Raw genomic sequence first — 20,350 nt, forward strand, 5'->3', positions numbered from 1 at the left:
TTGGCTCGTATGCAGGACTTTGTGCTCTGTGGAAAACTTTTGTGCTTGACCTGTGGGCGTGACCGCAGAATGAGTCGGTGACTGCTACAACGTCTTTAACATTATGGCGTTACATCCATGGACGCCTTTCGGCGCGCAGTGCTTTTGTGCTCTGAGTTCTCCTTCCAAATGAGGACCTCTCTCTGCCCTATTTGCCGCCGCGGTACACCTGTTCGTTTAGTCTTGAATGTGTACTTCTTTCTTGGAGGTCGCACACGAACGCCCCGCGTCCCGTGAACATATATCTCCTGTGGAAGTGCGCTCGCCCAGAGTTCTCTCATAGATGCTTCCTTTCCGGAAACCTTTCAGTACCTCTCTTTTTCCATTTCGCGTCAGCAGTTTTACGACTTCGTCCGTTCTCGCGATCCCCTCCTGAGAACACTTTTTGCCTCGATACAGTCTTTCTCCTGACGAAAGGACACCGGTTCAAACGTACGCGAGGATCGCGCTTGAAAACTCGCCCGCGTGTAGTCGTAGATGCAGCGCCGGGGTGTCTTCACCACGAACGCCCTGCTTTCCGGAATGTCAAAAAAATGTGCGTGTACAGCTTCTTCGACGGCTAGGTCGGTGGACGGATCTGCGCATGCGTCGTTCCGTCGAAGAGAGCGCATATACGAGACTTTCTTCTTGAGGAGGCTGCTAGCTCTTGAAGTCCTGTCCGTCGTAGGTGAATCCCATGAGCGTGTGTCCCTTGTAAGGGCCGAACGCGTACTCCGGGTACATGAGCTCCTTGCGGTAGGTGGGTACCAGGGACATGTCAGGCGGCGGTGGGGGCGGCGGCGGTAGTGTCAGAGGCGGTGGCGTCGTGGTGCGTCGTCCCTTGCGGCGTCGTTTGACGATCCGCCTCAGCGAGAAACCCTTCGGAGGTGGTGGCTCGGTGGTCGGCGGTTCGGGTGGTTCTCGTGCTCTAATTTCCACAGTGATGGAGGGACTCTTCTGGTACCTGCGAGGGAAGTGCAAATTATTGGGGAAGTGTTACTTTAGAGACAAAAGTTACTTCATGGAATTGAAAAGTAAGAACACCTTCCGCAAGTATAATGAAGGCCGGACGCTTTTCAGTGAGCCCTGACTTACCACCTATATGACTCTCTTAAAGGAGGCACGTTAACTCCATTTTGGGTGTAATGACTCTCCGACGAGAGTATAATGACCTCGAAAGAGAGTTCACGTGTCTCTTTAAAGAGTTTCACATAAGTTCCAAGTCAGGACAACACACACACACACACACACACACACACACACACACACACACACACACACACACACACACACACACACACACACACACACACACACACACACACACACACACACACACACACACACACACACACACACACACACACACACACACTTTTTTTCTTATAGTGTAGAGAGCAGGGTCTCGCGCATTAGATCTGTTTGCTGTTTTTGTTTATAAATTTACGCACACGGTCAAAGCACATCGGGGGCCATCAATAATCCGGAGTCCGCCACCACAGCGTGCCTCAAGGTCTCGTTGTTTTGGTGCATAAAATCTCACATTTAAATAAACAAATTAAGATTTCGCGCTCCTGATGTTCATTCGGTCACTAGAGGTGGCGCATGCCCTAACCTACAAGCGTGCAAGCCAACTGTAACCTTACACCATCTGACGAATGCTAATATGAGACAATGGGTAGGTCTAACTAGTTGACGTTTAATTTGTCCCTGATATTGGTTAACTCTGATTCTCGTTGCCCTCTGTATTAAGGCACACACTGTTCATATCATACTTATTTGATTTGTTTCTGAATTAAGTAACGGTCGCATTCATTACCATTAGATTGTAATCATTTTTTACACCTTATGTTGTCATGAGAAACGTGTAACTTTTCTTTCCTACACATCCTTCGCATATAGAAATCCTCCCCGTTTGAACGCTTCCTTCAAGGAGACAACCACACCAACAAAAACACTCAAAACGTACATCGTCTGAAATAAAACCCTTCCTGCGCTATTGAAGGCACGGTTTCTGCCGCTCTTCTTCTTTACCAATGTTGCCAACGCAAATTTCAGAGCGCGCTTCCACACTCTAAGAAAAAAAAAAATAAAAGAGCATGTGTGTTACTCTCTTTCGGTGAGTCCTGACTTGCCACTATATGACTCTTTTTAAGGAGTAACATTAACTCTCTTTTGGGTCACATTACTCTCCGAGGAGAGTATAATGATTTCCTAAGAGAGTTCACGTGTCTCTTTGAAGAGAGTCATACATGCGTGGTAAGTCAGGACTCACCGAAAGAGAGTCAATTGACTCTTTATTTTTTCCTTAGAGTGATGGCCAGAAGGAATCACGGATTTCATAATGGCTTTGAGCGCAGCATACGCGTGGACAATAACGCGAATGAAACATAAACAGAGCGCCGCATGCACGCCATAGTAGTTATGTTTCAGTTCTAGTGTGTCTTCTGTATATTATGCTCAAAGCCCTACAGTTGAATTAATATTACGATTTTTTATTTGTGTCTTCACGCTGCAGTGTTGGAAAATTTACCATAAAACAAGAAAAGAAGTTGCAGAATCGTTCGCTTGGAGTAGCAGGGGCTTGAAAACATTCATCTAATGTATAGCTTGCTTCATTTCGATGAACATTTGACTGGCCGCACGTCAAGCCCGCGGCAGACAGGTCGCGAAGAAATTCGTTCACGGCTGCGTCGCATAGCTCTGCAGCTGTAGGGTGAAGCCCACCTGTGCAGGTCGTAGTCCCCTTGCTGCAGCTTGTAGTCGTCGTGTTGATGGTGGTGGTACCTGTCCCCGAGGGCGTCGTCGTACTCCTGCTTCTGCTCCTTCGAGTTGCTGCCGCCGAAGGTGGCGTCGATGCCCACCTTGAAGCCCGACCGCAGGCCGGACCCGTGGCCGTTCTCCAGGTCACGGTATATCTTGATGGACCTGCGTGCGAAGTGTCAAGGTTGCGCAGGCAGTAACATCTTACCGAACGAACAGTAATTTAGCGTAATCAGAGTAGAAACGTTTTCGGGAAAATTGCTTCGTATGCAAATAGGGGTTGTACTTTTCTGTGTGTCCTCTTCTGTATGTCCAAATAAGACAGCGGTTCAGAGGAAGATGGAAGATTGAAGAGACGAAAAACCCTTGAACACGGATTGTCGCTGGAGTCAACGTCTCGACAAGTGGCCTTGTCTTCTTTAAGTTGCTGCCTTGAAGAAGGCAAGATTACTCGTCCAAACGTTGGCTCCAACGACACCCTGTTCAATGATTTTTCATCTCTCTTCTGTATGCGTAAGAGTAGTAATCTAAGATCCTATAGTTTCGTTTTTGATACATACTGTAGTGAAGTTTCAATAGTGAACAGTTGAACAAATCTATGACTAATTGCTATATGCTAATCAGGTTTCGGCATTTTTTAAATAAAAATAGTCATTGTGACTGGAAGTAAAAGTGGAGATTGTTTCCATTTTCCTGGATGCTGTTCTTGTTCACTACGGGGTTAATTAATTGCACATTCGTGTGGTCTCTTGAGCGCGCTCTGGCTGTGTTGGAAAGTGGTGAATTCAACAGCTTTAAAGCGCTACAGCGAGAACAAGCAGTGCTCTGAAAGTGCTCTGAAACAACCACCTGAATGCACCGTAAGATTTCAGGGTTACGTAACAGGGCTGTAGGGTTAACGAGCACTGCGGTTCACTGGCCGGGGTGTTTCTTACGGCTTGGGTATCATGGAGCCCAGGGTGCTCCGGCGTAGCAGCATTCCGAGTAGGACGGCTTCGACGCCGGTCGCCAGCCACAGCGCCAGCCACACGGAGAGCAGCCGGGGGGCCGCCGCTCTCAACATCGTCGCTGCAGTGCCGACTTTCATCGCGTTCACCGCCGTCTCTGGATGTGGCGGCCGCGCGGTTGGCCTCCGGCGCTTCCTTTATGGTGGAAGGGTGGGAGGCCTCGCCTCCTTTCCCAACCACCGCGTTCGACGACCGCCTCGGGGGAAGGTGAGGAGGAGGTTGGCGCGCTTTTCGGCCCGCGCACGCGAAACCTGCGCGCAGAAACAGAAATGGGCGTTGAATGGCGTGTGTGGCACCTCTTGAGCGATTTCACTAGACCGTTACGACGATTGCGGGATTGCCTGTTACGAGGTAGTGTGTCAGTGACATGAAGGGCGAAAGGTGGGGGGTGGAGGTGCTGATGAGAGCTGCCGCCGCGTTACCTTAGATTGATGAATGTAGAAAAGGAGGACATCGCCCGCAAAGGCACTGAGAAAAAAACTACAACAAAAAAACTTTTCGTCTCCCTTGACGGGATCCTTGTTGGCGGTAAACAAGGACATGCAATGCATAGTCGACAGAGGTTTTGAAATGTGACGTAAAGAGCGCGCGCAGATTAGCGGAAGCGGCTCGTTCTTCCTACTGAGTGGGCTGTCTGTTGATTGAATGATAAGCGATTCCAGGTGACGTCATTAGGTCAGATTTCGTTCCTTTTCTACTTCCTTGGCGTTATCCTAATCTATTCGATGGCTAGAATCTTCTGCACGTTTTGCCAAAGGGATTTTTGACCTCGTTCGTGTGGAGTTTTCACTGTTGTTCAAAATTGCTTGTCGTGGGATATATGCTTTAGATTAATCGGATGTCATCACCGAGTTACCGTTTTATACTACAGCTACGTTTCACAAATGTGTTTGAAATGAAACTATGACGTGAACGCGAGAGAGAGAGAGAGAGAGAGAGAGAGAGAGAGAGAGAGAGAGAGAGAGAGAGAGAGAGAGAGAGAGAGGAAGGCGTGAGTCTAAATGATTCACAAGAACGGTGCAGCGCGTCTGCGGTTGGGCGCTTAAATAAGTCACCTTCAACATGTTTCAAAAGAGCTCGTGTGGCTATCTAGGCTGACCAGCGTTATGAGGCAAGGCTTCCATAATTGTTTCTTTCATAAAAGGCCGATCATAAAGCTTGAGACGCGAACATATTCCACACGACGTCAAAAGACAGGCTTCTCCGATATTCTGAGTTATTGTCTTGCGGATGCTCTGCACGTGAGACGCTTGACCCGCCTCAAAACGTCGTGTCATGCTATTATTTCTAATGCATTTACTCGTTATGCAAGTGACTGGGGCGATGCGTGAAGCAACGCGTACTATGTAAGAAAGTACTGTGTAGTATGCATGTACACATTCATCCACTGTTAAAGGGAACATCGGAGCGTGCGGCGGCAGCTCGGCGCCACCGCCGGCCAGCGGCTGCAACGAGTTTCGCGCAGGCGCAGTGCGCGCTGTGAGTCGTGCTCTTTCGTTGTCTGCTGCCGTCTGCTTCCGCGCAGCGAATCGTCGCGAAGCGAACCGTTGACGCGACGAAAGAGCACCGGGCACGGTGCTCACTGCGTCTGCGCGAATCTGGTTGCAGCAGCTAGCCAGCGGTGGCGCAGAGCTGCCGCCACACGCTCCGATGTTCCCTTTAACAGTGGACCCCTGTGTACATAGTACTATGTACCTGTAACAAGACTGCAGGAATATCATTTCATCATTTTTTAACAGCGACGAGTATTTGTTAAGTGAAATGGCGGCGTTTGTAGGTTTTTGCCACCTCATCCACACGCTGCTCAAGAGGCATATATTTTGGTAGTTGATGCTTTGTTTCTCGCGATTCGTGATCTTGTTTGCCACCCATGGACGTTCTACGAGTTATAACCCCTCGTAGTTTTCTTGTGCACTTTCATCGAAAACTTTATCTTCTCTCCACTCTCTATACTACCACTCTCCCCTTTCCTACTGCTGAGTAGCAGGCCAGAACATTGATTCAGGCCGACCTCTCAGCTTTTCTGCCATAATAAACCTTTTCTCTCTCTTTATCGAACAAATGCATGCTTTTCCGTATTATCGACTATACACCTCTCCAAAAAGGACACTTTGGGTGCCGGCATATTTCCCTCTGGGCTGTTGTATATACGCGGAACTCCCCCAAGATGCACTGCCGAGGCAGCGACGTCAGCCTTTGTACTCCCGTGCAGCAGTCCATAAAGGAGGTGCTCCCTCTCTCGGATGGAAAGGTCTACACATGCACAGTTCGTTGGTCTGTCGGTTACCGTATCAAAATTCGGCGGCTGTAGCGAGCGACAAGCGTATTGTGTATTGGTTTAGGTGGCAACTGTAGCTCAAGGGTCCTGCGTTAAGTATACTTCTCCTGCCTGCGCAAGCCGGAAATGCGATCGTTCTGACTGGCGTTATCCTCCCATTTTTCTCTTTTATTAATAGAATTCATTCATTCGTCATCATCGTCACCTGCACATCTTGGACGAGTGCGTCGACGGATGCGCTTCGTATGACGCGAAGAGGGCTTGACTTCTGTGTCATAACGTGCATGCATAAATAATGCCACCGAAACCTACGAATAAAAGAAATGCTATGCTTGACGACCTGCTTTCGTAAAATCTAGGCTGTCCGTGCTTTTTTTTTTCTTCTCTTTTCTTGTTATTTCGTGTTTTGACTGTGCTGCTTGCATATATACGAGAAAATTTAGGTACTAGCTCTCTGCTTTTAGGACGCTCTTGCGATTCCTCGACTGAAACACGTTCAGCCCTCTCGCTCTTCGCGCTTCTCGGGAATATCCGCAGATGCGACAGTGTACGCTTTCACTTTCACATTTTATCACCTGGAAAGTGCACCGTATTATGACAACACACTGACAAAAAGTGAGGCAAAAAAAAATGGAAGACAGTTTTACCAAGTGAAAGCTGTGCGAAATGCGAAGCACTGATTCGCCTGAAGTGTGTCCACCTTGTGTTTATGTTTTGTTTATCTGTTCTTTTCTGTTCCTTTGTGTTCGTTTTCTGTGTTTATCTGCTCTTTAGTGCTTTTCCGTTCTTTTATTTATTTATTTATTTATTTATTATTATTTATTTATTTATTTATTTATTTATTTATTTATTTATTTATTTATTTATTTATTTATTTATTTATTTATTTATTTATTTATTTCAACATACTGCAGCCTTGAAGGGCTATCGCAGGAGGGCTATCTGATTTGAAGGGCTATCTGATTTATTTTGCGATTGTATATTTTCTGTTCTGTGGTCTCCTTTTCTACTGTTTTTCTACTGCTTGCTGCTCCTAGCGCGGTGCGTCTAACTCCCGGCGCTGGCATTTCGCTGTAGCTTCGCTGGCGCTCACACGAAAGCGCGCGCTGGCGTTCCAAACGTGCACCCTCTACGGCTTATGCGTATCAAACGTGGGACCTGCGTGACGCCAACGCAAGATATGAGACGACGACAAGGAGGTCCCTTAATCTGCTACGCAGTTAAAACCTCAGAGGGTCTTTTATTCACTCGCTTATGGCGACCCAGAAGGCGAAAGCCATCTGGTGTGGCAATTCTACCGTGCACTTTATATCGACGCCCAGCGTTCAGTTACCAACTCTGAGTAATTAACGGTTACAATCTCAATTTTACTAATTAGAACTAGTTAACTGAATCTGATTGTCTAATTCACTTTTGCTAATTACCTTCTTAGTCGCGCGAACGCCGCAAAGGCGAAGTGACCGCGCAACTCACGCGCCTCCACAAGGCGCTGGTGCTTTTTTTGTGATTCATTTGCTTTTCTTTGTACCTCACGCCGGGTTTTCGCCACGTGACCGGGAGGTATTTAAGGCTTTAGCCTTAATAAGTAAAACGATTTGGAAGTAGAGCGGACAGCTGGCATATACTGAATGTCGAGTTCCTAAACTAGAAGTCCGAAGGCCGTCTGGCAAGAGGAAATAAGGTCGATGCTTGCAGCTGCGAGGTGCAATACCGTGAACCCAAGATCTTATTCACAAGGTGAATGTCCTTCAGTTTAGCTCGCCTGTGGTGCTGTGTTGAGATCATGTCTCTTATTTTTAATAGATGACCAATATAGTACAGGAGACGTTTGATTGTGTCCTCAACACTGCAGTGTTTCGTACCGTGCGCTGTCGGTCATTCCGGTATAGAACGAATGTATACCTACATTGTTGAACGCAACACCCAGACGTATACGTATATACCTGGTACTGTATCCTTACATCCCGAAGTCTTATTGCATCTGAAACCTCGAGCCCGCAATGTTGCGATGAGAAAGAGAGAGAGAAAGAGAACACGAAGAGCACCGCTCATCCCAGAGTCATCGGAGAGTGCATCACTGTTAGTCGCTGAGGCTTGCTGAGGTCGGTTTCTGAGGTTGCGGTATTACTTGGCATGGCGCTTGACATCGCACTGGGAATATGTCGATCGGAAGTTTTTGAAGAGTTACTATACGCTCCCACGGTATGCTAAATGAAACATCGTGTCGCATGACTGTTCGAGCCCAGAATTTCGCAGGGAAAAATTCCTTGACCCAAACCTCGAAAAGCGAAGAGATCACAGATTTAGAACAATCGAACGTTAAGCTGTGGTTGGTATAGTTGGTGGGAATTTATGATAGAAAAAAAAAAGTAACGCATGCAGATACGGCCGCAAGGTAAAGGGAAAAGCGTATAACACGAACGCTGACTATCAGCATCATCAGAGAGTTTTCCTAGGCCCAGGCCACTTGCTTCCTGCGGAGAAAACTGTTTCAAGGAACACGGTGGCGTTCGCCGTGAACCATTATCAAGTTGTGTGTGACTCTCTAAAACTCTAAAACGAGCAACAAAGCGCCCACGGACACTTGCGATAAGATAAGAAATGACCTTCCCCGTACTGAAGCTCTCTCACCGATATAAAGACAGTACAAAAGAAAACGCTGTCGGATCGTCCGGCTTATTTCTTTATGCTGTGGGACCGGTGATTACATACTTGTCTTAATATTCCTTCTGTCTACTGCTTTGTGGCTGCAGGTGTTCATGTGGCTCTGTCTATAGATATTTATCTATTTATAAATTAAGAAAAAAGGAAAAGAAAAACGAAATCAGGAATCCCATCAATTCTAGGCGTTCACGCACACATTCATGATATTTGGAATTTGTTGCACCTAACTCAATACATTGTTCAATATCAATCAATCGCCGGGTCACAAAGTCTTTGGAGCCTTCTAATTGTGATGTTTATGTGAAGTCATTGTACTACCCGTTAAATAAATAAATAAATAAATAAATAAATAAATAAATAAATAAATAAATAAATAAATAAATAAATAAATAAAAAGCAGTTAGCGAACAAACACGGGCTAATTGGTAATTCGAATATTCATACGTGGTGACAGCACGTAAGGTTAAACGAAGGACGCATGCAGACAGGACAAACTCGGACACATTTTTTTCTGTTTGTATGTGCCTCTTGTCCCTCGTTTCAATCTTTCGCGTAGCCAGTTATGCATGAATATGAAGTGCTCCTGTTCCTGTGGACCAATGTTACGAAATTCCTCGTACATCGAAACGCGCCCGATTAACACGACTCGTAGCGCACCGGCTTCCGACGCGCGCATTTTCTTTAAAGGCGTCGAAACAGCTTCTCGCTACAGCACACATCTGGAGCGTTCACTTGGATCCCTCGAGAAGCCGTATCCTACAGCAGAACCCAGAAGCGTAACCGTCAAAGCCAGGACAGCCTAGAAAAAAATTAGAAGAAAAGAGTAAAGAAAGTTCGGTGTGACCTCTTCCGCTACCGGACGGGCTCTCAACACGTATACCATGGCATAGGAGAGAAGCGAACTGCCTGCCTCATTCTTTTCTTTTTTTTTTTGCTCGGGAACTCTTCCTGTTGCGTCTCGTATAGCGAACGGAAAAGAGTTGAGAGAAGCCGAGGCACAACCACTGGTTCGCAGGGCCGTTGCCTCTAGTTGGTTGCAGCGCTCGGCAGCTTTACTTTCGAGCGCTGCACGCAACTCGCGATAACGTAGTAGATCTGCGTAGCAGATGCAACGCGTGCGTATAGAATAAGAACGTCCTTCTATGTAGTCGCATACGTGCAGCGTCGTCTTCGCGTTTTCCCTTTCCGCAAAGAGATAAGGTGGAGCGATATATGCAGATCCGGCGACGTCGCTTCGGCTGTAGTTTCCTAAAGGAATTATTTTACGAGAAACTTTGTGCTGTCACTAACAAAGTGTTCCTTTAATGAAGTCACTGCAGCGGTAGATGAACACAAGCACAAATAAGGAACACAGCATACCGGACGCCACGAGCACTGCGTGGTTCGAAACGGCTTTACGACTTTGCATGCTGACGATTTTCAATAATCGCGGAAATTTGGCATGTTTACATATTTGTTCAAAGATTATTTACCTTACTGCGTTCGGAAAACTGATTTCTCGGAAATTTAGAGATATAAATTGCTAGAACTAACGGCGCAACAAGCTTTTAAAGTTATAGGTATACGAATATTAAGCATATCTAAGTCATCATCGCCATCATAATCAACATGCTCATGTCCACTGTAGGACGAAGGCCCTTCGCAAAGACCTTTAACTGTTCCTGCCTCTGCAATTCCAAGTGGTACCTGCGAACGTCCTAACTTCACCGCACCACGAGATTCGTGTCTCCCATTCTCGTGTTAAACTCATTCTGTAAATCTAAGATTACCCACTGCCTGTCTTGCTCGCTACATGGCCTGTCCAACTACACTTAATTTCTTTAAACTCAAACAAGATATCAACTACCTCCGTTTGTTCCCTAATCCATACCGCCGGCTTCCTCTCTTTTCGCAACGATCGCGCCCATTTATTTTCAAGGACAGCTGTTAGCTGGCCGTCGGGATTTTGTGATGCGTATCACGCTCCAACCTATTTTTACCCTTCTGCGAATTTCGTTCACGTGGTCAAGGTCCCATATGAGTAATTGACCTAGATAAATTAGCTAGAACAGACAAGAAAGCCGAGGGAAGTCTAGGGGATGTTATCTTGCAGTAACTATGATGTAAATGTGAAGAAAGTAAAGTGGACGAAAAGATAACTTGCCCCTGGCAGGGACCGAAGCTGCGACCTTCGAATAGCGCGTCCGATGTTACCTTTTCGTCTACTTTACTTTCTTCACATTTACATCGTAGTTACCACAAAATAACACCCCTATACTTTCCTTGGCTTTCTTGTCTGTTAGTTCTGATTAATGTTTTGTCTAGCAAAGAAAAAAAGAGCCCTTAAAATTGCCCTTCCTTTGACCTGTAGATAAAGGCAGTCTAGCACAGGGGCTGTAGAGGTTGACTGTCAATAATTAACTCTCCTACTTCAGTGGTTGTGTACAAAGAAATGCGGTGATCCTCATCTCATAATCCTGATGGTCCCATCTGCCTACTATGATTTCCATGTATGGTATGTGAAAGATCCCAGCGCCGCAGTTTCCTGTGGCGGTGGTACGGGGAAAGAAATGGGTGGTGTTTACTGCAGGAAACTGTTTGCATAGGGTGACTAGACGCGTAGCGGATACAATTCCTCGTGTATACAATAATAGAGTCCTCTTAATACGTATGCGTCGTCGTCTTTTCGGCCTCCTCGTTCCGCTAGGAGATAGGAGGTAGCGGGGACTCGAGCGACTTTGCTTTAGCTACCGGAACGAAGCGTCTTCCATGGCTAAAACGAGTCCTTGGTGTGTAGCGCGCGTGAGCGACGAAAGGGGGCGCGACCCGCGCGAAAAGACTTTAAAAGAGGCAGCCTGACTTCCACGCTTTCTTTACGCTCTCGAGGAGCGACCGCGTCATATATCTAACGCGTGGTGTTTTCCTGTTACCGCTGAAGATTAAATTTGCGCGGTCGACGGCATGCGTTTTCGCGCCCTACTGCTTGCTGCTACTGCTTTCACTGCTGCTTTTGCGGAGAATGTTACGGTACGCAGATGCTTAGACCGCGCGCGAACGTGTGACTTTAGAATGGGTGGGAATATGCCTACACCGACTACTGCAGTCGCGGTGACCGTAAAGAGAACGGCCACATAGAGCTAGATATATATTATAATAATGATCGTAATAATATGTTCACGTCTACATGGCATACTTAAAAAACAGCATGAGTTGTTATGCAAGAAACACAAAGTACCCCGCGAAGAGCTCCTGGCGCAAAGTTTAGCTGATGACGGAGGTCAACGAATTCGGGAGGTTCATGCGAACGCAGACCAAACAGAAGCATAGAAAAGGGCACGAATGGATACTCACTCACTAAGGATAGATAGAAAAAAAAAAACCCCATCGAAAGCCAGGTTTCGTGGTTTTTGCGCCAGTTTACTTGCTCGCTTCCCTACCAAATCGCCCGCCTTTTTATGTTCATCACTAAGGCCTTCAGTATTTTAATATGTAGGAGGACGCTCCCTGCTACTTTCAGCGGCACGAGACTTGTCTACCGTGGTTCGTCGCGATTTCGTTAATCACGATTAACAGACCTTAGTTCATTGCTGCTTAAGGAACTCCTTTGGCGTCCGCGCTGTTCTACTCTCTAGCTGCAACGTTTCATCTGGATACCTATGTGAAGGTTCTTTTTTAATACGTTTGCTTGTCGGGTGACGCTCCTGAGAGAGACGTGACCTAAACTGTTTTGCCAGCGATGAAGCAAGTGGAAGATACCACGGTTAAGGGCGGCGAGGTCTTAAGAGATGGAAGCTAGTCCCCTGTCTTTCCTTCTTCTCCTCTCTTACACTTCTCGAACTCGCGCGCCACCATTGTGTATGCTCGCTCAGGAACTTTTGTACATGCCGACGTCTGTGGCCAACTTCCTCTCCAAAATCTATAACGGTACTGACGTTTCCGCCGGTACAGATTTGAATCGTCCTCTGCATTTAAGCTTTTTGAAAAGGGTCGCCACTGGCCACAGATTCTTTATTTCTTGCGTTGTTTCGAGAACAAGAAGACGAATACTTAGAAGAAGGGCCATCGTCATACATTTTTCAATTCATGACATGGGCTTGGAGCAGGCCAAAGGGAGATCGAGGGTGGGGTTGCAAAACTTTTGGCTTGACTGCTTCGTGCTAGCTGTCGAGGAAGCTTCGATTCTCTCGTTGCCGAAACAATGTCGCTTCAATTAAGCCTGACGCAACATTTCCATGAACGGCGAGCGGGTTGACGCAATCGGGAAAAGCGATCACCGCGCTCCCTGTCGCTCAAGTCAAGTCGAGCTTCGGTTTAGACAATCGCCCACTGCCCATGATGGACCTGTCAGGGTAGTTATCAAACCGCAGATGGCTGTCAGTGCGCCCATCGAATGCATGAAGTGTGGGCGCCGAATAACTGAGGCTGTTGTCAGGGCCCGTTATGCCTGGGCGGAAAGAACATTAGGGCGTGGTTTCATCCGGTGGCGAGCAGCTTTCGTTTTGCCTACGCTACTTGGAATTTGTGATAACGGCGCTCGCGAGGCAGGTCGTCGATGCCGGAAGGAGCGCCGTCGCCGGAACAGCTCGTGCCGCTCCAAGTATAGTGTTGCGTGAGCGGGCGTGTATTGAGGACGGCTGGATGCCGGCGCCAGCCGAAGGAGCCACTGTGTGGCTGGACAGTGGGCACGCTGCGGATTTGCCGTATAGATGCAACGTCCACACACACGCGCGCGTTAAGCTGCCTGACTTCGCTCGCGTGGCGTTGCGCCCTGGTAGCCGCCACGCGAGCAACGCGAGCAACTCGCGGTCGTGCGCGCGCTTCGCGCGTGCCATTCAGCGTCGCGACGCTCCTCGGGCACAAAAAACAGCACGCACCTTCTATAACCTCTGCGACAAACGTTTTCCCGGTAAATCTAGTGTGGAAAACGTTGTTTCCTGCGCCGCTTAAGTTATTCGTGCCGTAGCGTTACGCCCTGCGGGCCTTTATGCGACTGTCTTGCAAGCTTCGTGCTATACGAGCGTCTGAAACTTTGCTTGTCCGTGTCTTGGCCGGCAGTGTTCGAAAATTTCCGCGCAAGTCGTGATGGAGGAAAGCAATATTTACTGCGGCCTCGGTCGATGAACTGCCGGTTTCCCAGTTTTTACTATATCGTTGTCTATTATGGGCCATCATGGCCGATAATAGTCAACGCGCAGCCAACCGCAGGCTACGGTTGGCTGCGCTGTTCAGCGTGAGGTCGCAAAACCTAAACCTATAGCAGCAGCAAACTCGCCTCTGTGGGGGAACTGATTGAGGAACGTCTCTTTTACAGATGTTAGCCTGTAGTTATAAGATCCACAGATTGCAGCGGCTCATCTCTCGTAGATAACGTGCATCTGTAAAACGTCGAACAGCAGCTCTTATATTCAATGCCACTTCTTTTCCAACTGTCTACGATCTGTGACGGTCTTGACGACTACTGCTCAAGTACGTTTTATATTTGTGTCTTGGCTTAATGTGACATTTACACGTACATTGTCCTTTCAATGTCTACTTTTGAACAGTCGGCGAAAGTTTTCGGAACGTGCACATGTATTCGATGGAGAGGGCATGCGCGACCCAGTCTGCCGGCGCATCTTGGATAGCGTCTCTCCCACTTTTACCTGTATCGTACATTGAACTCTGTGGGTTATGCTTGATTACGAGGGGTCGGATACGTGGTGTTACGGTAATTGAGCGCGCCTCGCGCCGTAGAGCACTGCGGTATATATCGCAACGCGCTCGCCAACAGCGCTGCAGTGTACGAGAAAACTGGTCCACACCGTCCTCGGAGTACAAACAAACCGGTTCAGTGTATATAAAACAGTGCGGCCCGATGCGACCAGTTCATTGTGCGCGAGGAGCCGACGTCCTGACCGCATTTGCATGTGTATCGCCGAGGGTTCACAGACACCGAGGACCCGGTTAAGAAAGAAGCTGCGCTCGTATATCTGCCAGGTCATCTCCATATGAGCGTTGTTCGTACTTTCGTAGCAGTCCCTTCGCAGCTCGCACTCCCTTTCTCATCCTCACGCTCCTGTTTTCTAACGTTACACAGAACGAAGAGTTCAGGCTATTCGCGAAGTGCCCGCTATTATGTCAGTTGCTTATGGATCGTGTTTTCACGGTCGATGCTACTTCCTCGCATCGGTGCCAAAGAGCCTAGCTACGGGGTTGTGCCAGCGATCTCCAGGTCATTGGGTTGGGCGGTACAAGTCTGTGTGAAAAGTGTAGAGACCACGTTGGTTACGATTCCATGCTTACAGACTGTTTAAGACAGTTCCTGTAGTATGAAAACAAGTTTCAGTGCCCGAGGGATTGGAAATAACTCGTATATTAATAATCAGAGATGTCTGAAGCGCTAGAGATGTCACCTGGGAACTTCAGCACGCAGTCGAATGACCTACTATGTATGATGAAGGCGCGGAGCAGCTTGTATACTTATGACAAATGCCATTCATAACGGAAGGCTGTAAATTCTATAGTGTTCACGAAGTGGGAGCCTTTTGTGGGTTTCACGAACCATAAAATGACAGGCAAGGTCTTACAACTATTTTTCTCCATGCTCCAGTTTACCATACAAGCCGTCAGCGAGAACATTGACTTTAGTTTTGAACTTGCACCCGGCCAAATATTATCGCTCTTCATAGTGCACCAGGTCATATAAGAAATGAGGGCAGGCGGAGTGACATAAGCTTGATAGATCTGGTGCAGTTTGGATTCTCCTCCTATATGCGGGAGCCTCGATGCTCACCTGCGAGCAATAGTAATCTTTTATTTCTTCTTCCTGTCATCCAGCGTGAGGAACTTGTTCTTTTTCCAGTAGAATTTTGCCATAGTCGACATTTGTTCTTGCCCGGTGATTTCTTTTTGTTAACAACATTACGACACATTCGTGGAAATCTGCGACAGCAAGTCCTGTCAGTAGCCTCGTGAAGTTTAAGAGAAATCGAAGGAATGCTTACTTGCTTTCGCGCATAGTTTCATTAGACTCATTTTTTGCGGTAAGGAAAGGTCAGCCGTGGCTGTTAACGTCTGGTTGCGTATAAACAACTTATACCTTTACGAATGCGATTTTCAGAACTACTCGCTATCCAGCCGCACGTAGTTCGTATTTTATTGACAACTTGTCTAGTAATAACAATTCGAAATTTTTAATTTATGTTTGCTTCGCACAAAACTGGGCTTCGACGAGTTGATAGAAGCACCTGCGTATAATCAACGATGCATTTGTCCTGCTTACCTAGTGCATTTATAGGCAGGGTTATTGGTCCTCAAGCTACAAAATATAGCAGTAAGCTTCTGAAAGGCCGCGTAAATCCTCAGAGAATCTGGTATAAAGCGAGGAAAGCTCCACATGACAAGTATTGCTCGCCAGTGTATAAAGATCTTCTACCTGTACAGTATAAATGACCGCTGTTAATCTGCCTTTTGAGAATTGGTAGTACAACAGCGCCAATGTATATTTACAAGTTTACACCGTATATTTACAAGTTTATGAAAGCAGCCCTTTGGCCACTGGCTTCCCAACTCACCAACGCCAGCTTCGTACCAATCCGAACTGGCCGACTTCGGCGCAACCCGTTTGTCGCAGCGTGCATTCAAGATCGGGGGTCAGTGAACGGGCGCCAACCGGCAGAGCCGCTCGTAGTAGGCATGTAGAGGTGAACACACTCGGAGCCGTCGAACTGCGTCAGTCGTTCTGCAACCTCCATAGCGTATGAACGACTGTAGTTCTGTACCCGGTCATCGTGCGGGCATCACCTCAAGAGCCGTTTCCTTGTATACTAGCTTATTTGAGGTGTTCTGCATATCGTCAACTATCTACTGTCCAGTGGAACTGGCGGTGACGACACTAAAGTATTTCATAAGATTTAATAATAATAATAATAATAATAATAATAATAATAATAATAATAATAATAATAATAATAATAATAATAATAATAATAATAATAATAATAATAATAATAATAATAATAATAATAACAATAATAATAATAATAATAATAGGAGTTTTACGTCCCAAAACCACGATATGATTATCAGAGAGCCGCAGCGAAGGGCATCAGAACTTTCGACCATGGGGTTCTTTAACGCACGCTTAAATCTAAGCACACGGGCCTCTAGCATGTTGCCTCCATCGAAATACGACCGCCGCAACCGGGAGTCGATCACGCGACCTTGGGAACAGCAGTCTAGCGCCATAACCACTACACCAGCTGAGATTTCGAGACTCGTAGCACGTGTCATCTAAAAAATTCGCTTCATGCGTGTAGTCGTGTCCGATGGTCCGAATCCTGTGGCCAATCCTTTCTTTCTTTCCTTTTTTCTTTTTTTTTGGTCTTTAGCACTTCTGAACCACGTAGGAGCGCACACTTTCACTTACTCATTGGCTAATGCTTTTGTAAATTTGACATTGCGAGCAGAAAGTTTACTGTCACGAAGTTAACGCCCATCATACGCGTACTAATAAAACGCTGGGGTAGTTAGTTCCTCACAGCTGTCGCGACCAGTTTCAGAGCACAGACAGCTTTTGCAGCCTGCGTCTCTGAATTCTCTTCAGGAGATAAAGCGATCTTGAACGTAACGCTTTTGTTAATCATAAATTAAGTTGAGTCATCTCTTACCGCAGCGTCGGCATTTACTTCGCACAACCGAAGTTGTCACTTTCGCAAAGGCCAGGTTCTAGATTCTCGCTTTTCGGAGTACCCACAACACGCTCCCTCATTGGGCAGCCTGTACGAATCCGTACAGATTTGTTTCGTTTTTATTTTTTTTCACTGATGCTATGAACTCATGGAAAAGCACCGAATTCACGAAAACGTCTTGCGCAAAAAATGTTCGTAAGAGAATATTTCAGCCAATCCTGAGCTCGACATATCCCTAGCGGAGCCGGCAGCCCAATGGCAAAAAAGTACTTAAGAAAGAGAAGTTTTGTGAATTCGGTCCCCGTTTACCAGATGACGTTGTACAGGCAAATGATGCTTCCGATTTTCCAGTATTCTTAGATATTTTCGATAACTATGCTGCCACTTGTTAGTTTACTGTTGTGAAGTGTGTCTGTATGAAAACGTTTTTCATTGTACCCTCCTTGTAACAACCATCAACAGAGGGTTAACAGTATGACTAAACAGAATGCCAAGCATTGTAACTACCGGTGTCACTTTGCGCACTGCGAAAGCTGGCAGTTCACCTTTTGCCGTCACCCTCGTGAGCACCGACACAGTGAGAATAAAAACGCTTCTAGATTCATTGCAGACTCTTCACATCACTCTCATGGTTTTATCGGTTATATATATTTCACACACTTTCAGTGCGCAGTATTTTAGTCCCTTTTATAGCCACTTTGAATTTGCCCATTGTTATTCCCTTGCGCCATGAATCATAACATATCGCCACCATGCGCACCGACCGCGTTAAAGGGACACTAAAGAGAAAAACGATTTTTCTCGTATTAGTAAGTTATTTTTTTTTTCAGGCTATCAAAAACACCGCTCTTGCTACGAGAAGACGCTAGGTAAGCGGAGAAAACGCGCAAAAAGAAGATGCATGTGGCGATGCCACCTTGGAAGTTCCCGCACTACTCGCCGTGACGTCATAGATTTTGACGGTGTCTACTAGGGCCTGCGTAGTTCCTAATCGGTAAAAATGAAATACATTGTCTTCCGAGGGAGTCAGAGGCTTGACGTACCAAGTTTCAGGAAATTTCGTTCTGGCAATGTGGCCGGAATACGAAAAAAAAAAAAGAAAACACTCCGAAATCGACGCCGTCACGATCTGAGATTTCGGCGGGAAAGTGAAACTTTCGACATTGATTTTCTTAACTATTATAAGCCTATGGTGGTGAAATTAACGACGCTAGAGTTTTCATACTATAATTTATCAATCGAAACTATTCTGTCGTTTCACTTTAGTGCCTCTTTAAGTTGCGGACTCGTTGTAACCTATTGCCCACTATCACTACGGCGTTATAGCACGCACCGTGTTCCGTTGCCGCGTGGAGTCCTTCACGTGGTCCTTGCCCGGGCCGGCTTAAGCGGTGGCTGTTCGTCGGCGAGGCGACGGTGTGAGACGACGGCGACGAAAGTGTCTGGTCGCTCGAGGCGGCGGCGGCGAAGGCGAGGCGGCGATCGAGACGGCAGCCGAGAAAGGTCTAATTTTAGTGCGTCGGCGGGCTGCTGCTGCTGCAGCGGCCGGTGGCTCGGCTACGCCAAACACTCTCTCTTCTCCGTGAGGTTTCGTGACCCCGATCTGGCTGACCGACAAATCTGGGCCGAGAAAGCCTCGAGCGAGCGAGCGCGATCTTCCCCGCGCTTTATCCCAGGACGCTAATCTCTTTCTTGTGCTTTGCTCGTGGAGTCGCAATCCGCGAGCTGCACCACGTCTCGTGCGTGATTGCGATGTTTTGGCGGATTTCGCTGCCGCTCCGGAGACTTACTTCGCAAGATGTCGCAACTCTATAAAAGTGCACCCTATAAAAGAGAGCAGAGCCTACGTCGAGGATCGATGCCAGGCGCAGCTCTTTACAAGAGCTTGGAGGCCAAGGCTAAGATTGTGAACTCGGACTTGCGGAGAATCGACGGAATGTCGCTAAATTCGTCGACACTTTTTGTAGGGCGTGGGTTTCGGACTTTCGGTGCTGTCGGTCTCGGCATATATGATGTGTCTTGACTTTTCTTTTTAAATTCCTGAAAAGGCGTGGCGTCTTGCTCTCATTACGTCGATCGGCTCGCCCCGTTGATTGCCATCCTTTCCGTGTGTGAGCCCGACTCGACGCGCCCATTGTGAGTGATGCGCAGCCTTGATCTTGAAAACAAACCGGTGTCATTCGGCCATTCACTTCGCGCGCCTGCGCGCCCCGTTGAGCGAGAAATAAAGATGAAGGTAAAGGTCCTAGTTTCGCTCTCCCGCGAGTGAGCCACTCCACTCCACTCCACTCCACTCCACTCCACTCCACTCCACTCCACTCCACTTCACTCACTCACTCACTCACTCACTCACTCACTCACTCACTCACTCACTCACTCACTCACTCACTCACTCACTCACTCACTCACTCACTCACTCACTCACTCACTCACTCACTCACTCACTCACTCACTCACTCACTCACTCACTCACTCACTCACTCACTCACTCACTCACTCACTCACTCACTCACTCACTCACTCACTCACTCACTCACTCACTCACTCACTCAGCCAATCAATCATGACGCACTGATGACATACCCGGCTATTGTCATTCAGGAACTAGTTCTCAGGATAAGAAGGTGGGTTGGAGTAAAGATGGTCAAGCTTCTCGAGCTTTTAGTCCCCTACTCCTCCTTTCCAAAGAAAATAAAGTTGATTGATTGATTGATTGATTGATTGATTGATTGATTGATTGATTGATTGATTGATTGATTAATTGATTGATTGAGTCTGACGTGGTGCTTTCCAGTGAAAGGAGAACAAGAAACGCGAAACGCAGGGAGCGTAATCAGATGAGAGTTCCCAGTTTAATGACCTCATTGATGACGTCCTGCGCATTCCGAATGCATATCAAAGTTAGCAATAAGTAGGCTCCTATACCGTCGAGATCTGGCTGGCTGTACATATGTTCTTTCAGCGGGCTCATC

General features: G+C 47.1%; 2 protein-coding genes across 2 annotated transcripts in view; one reads left to right on the plus strand and one right to left on the minus strand.

Annotated features, from left to right (window-relative positions):
* The window catches only part of LOC119396595 (rho GTPase-activating protein 18), a 200,407-nt gene that overhangs the window by 112,958 nt on the left and 67,099 nt on the right, over window positions 1-20,350 (plus strand). The window lies entirely within an intron of this gene.
* LOC119396599 (uncharacterized) lies at window positions 624-18,854 on the minus strand. Its single transcript, XM_037663878.2, has 4 exons — window positions 18,712-18,854; window positions 3,717-4,039; window positions 2,746-2,946; window positions 624-982 (listed from the first exon to the last, which is right to left on the minus strand). The coding sequence occupies exons 2-4, from the start codon at window positions 3,866-3,868 to the stop codon at window positions 679-681; spliced, it is 657 nt and encodes a 218-aa protein (XP_037519806.1). The 5' UTR covers window positions 3,869-4,039; window positions 18,712-18,854; the 3' UTR covers window positions 624-678.

This window comes from Rhipicephalus sanguineus, chromosome 6, assembly GCF_013339695.2.
Source record: "Rhipicephalus sanguineus isolate Rsan-2018 chromosome 6, BIME_Rsan_1.4, whole genome shotgun sequence".
Taxonomy (NCBI): Eukaryota; Metazoa; Arthropoda; class Arachnida; order Ixodida; family Ixodidae; genus Rhipicephalus; species Rhipicephalus sanguineus.

Excerpts from the sequence above, each read along its gene's own strand:
- LOC119396599 (XM_037663878.2), bottom strand. The coding sequence starts at position 3,868 with ATGAAAGTCGGCACTGCAGCGACGATGTTGAGAGCGGCGGCCCCCCGG. Across the intron at positions 2,947-3,716 it reads GGCTCCATGATACCCAAGCC|GTCCATCAAGATATACCGTG; the intron begins GTAAGAAACACC and ends CTTCGCACGCAG. Across the intron at positions 983-2,745 it reads GGGGACTACGACCTGCACAG|GTACCAGAAGAGTCCCTCCA; the intron begins GTGGGCTTCACC and ends CTTCCCTCGCAG.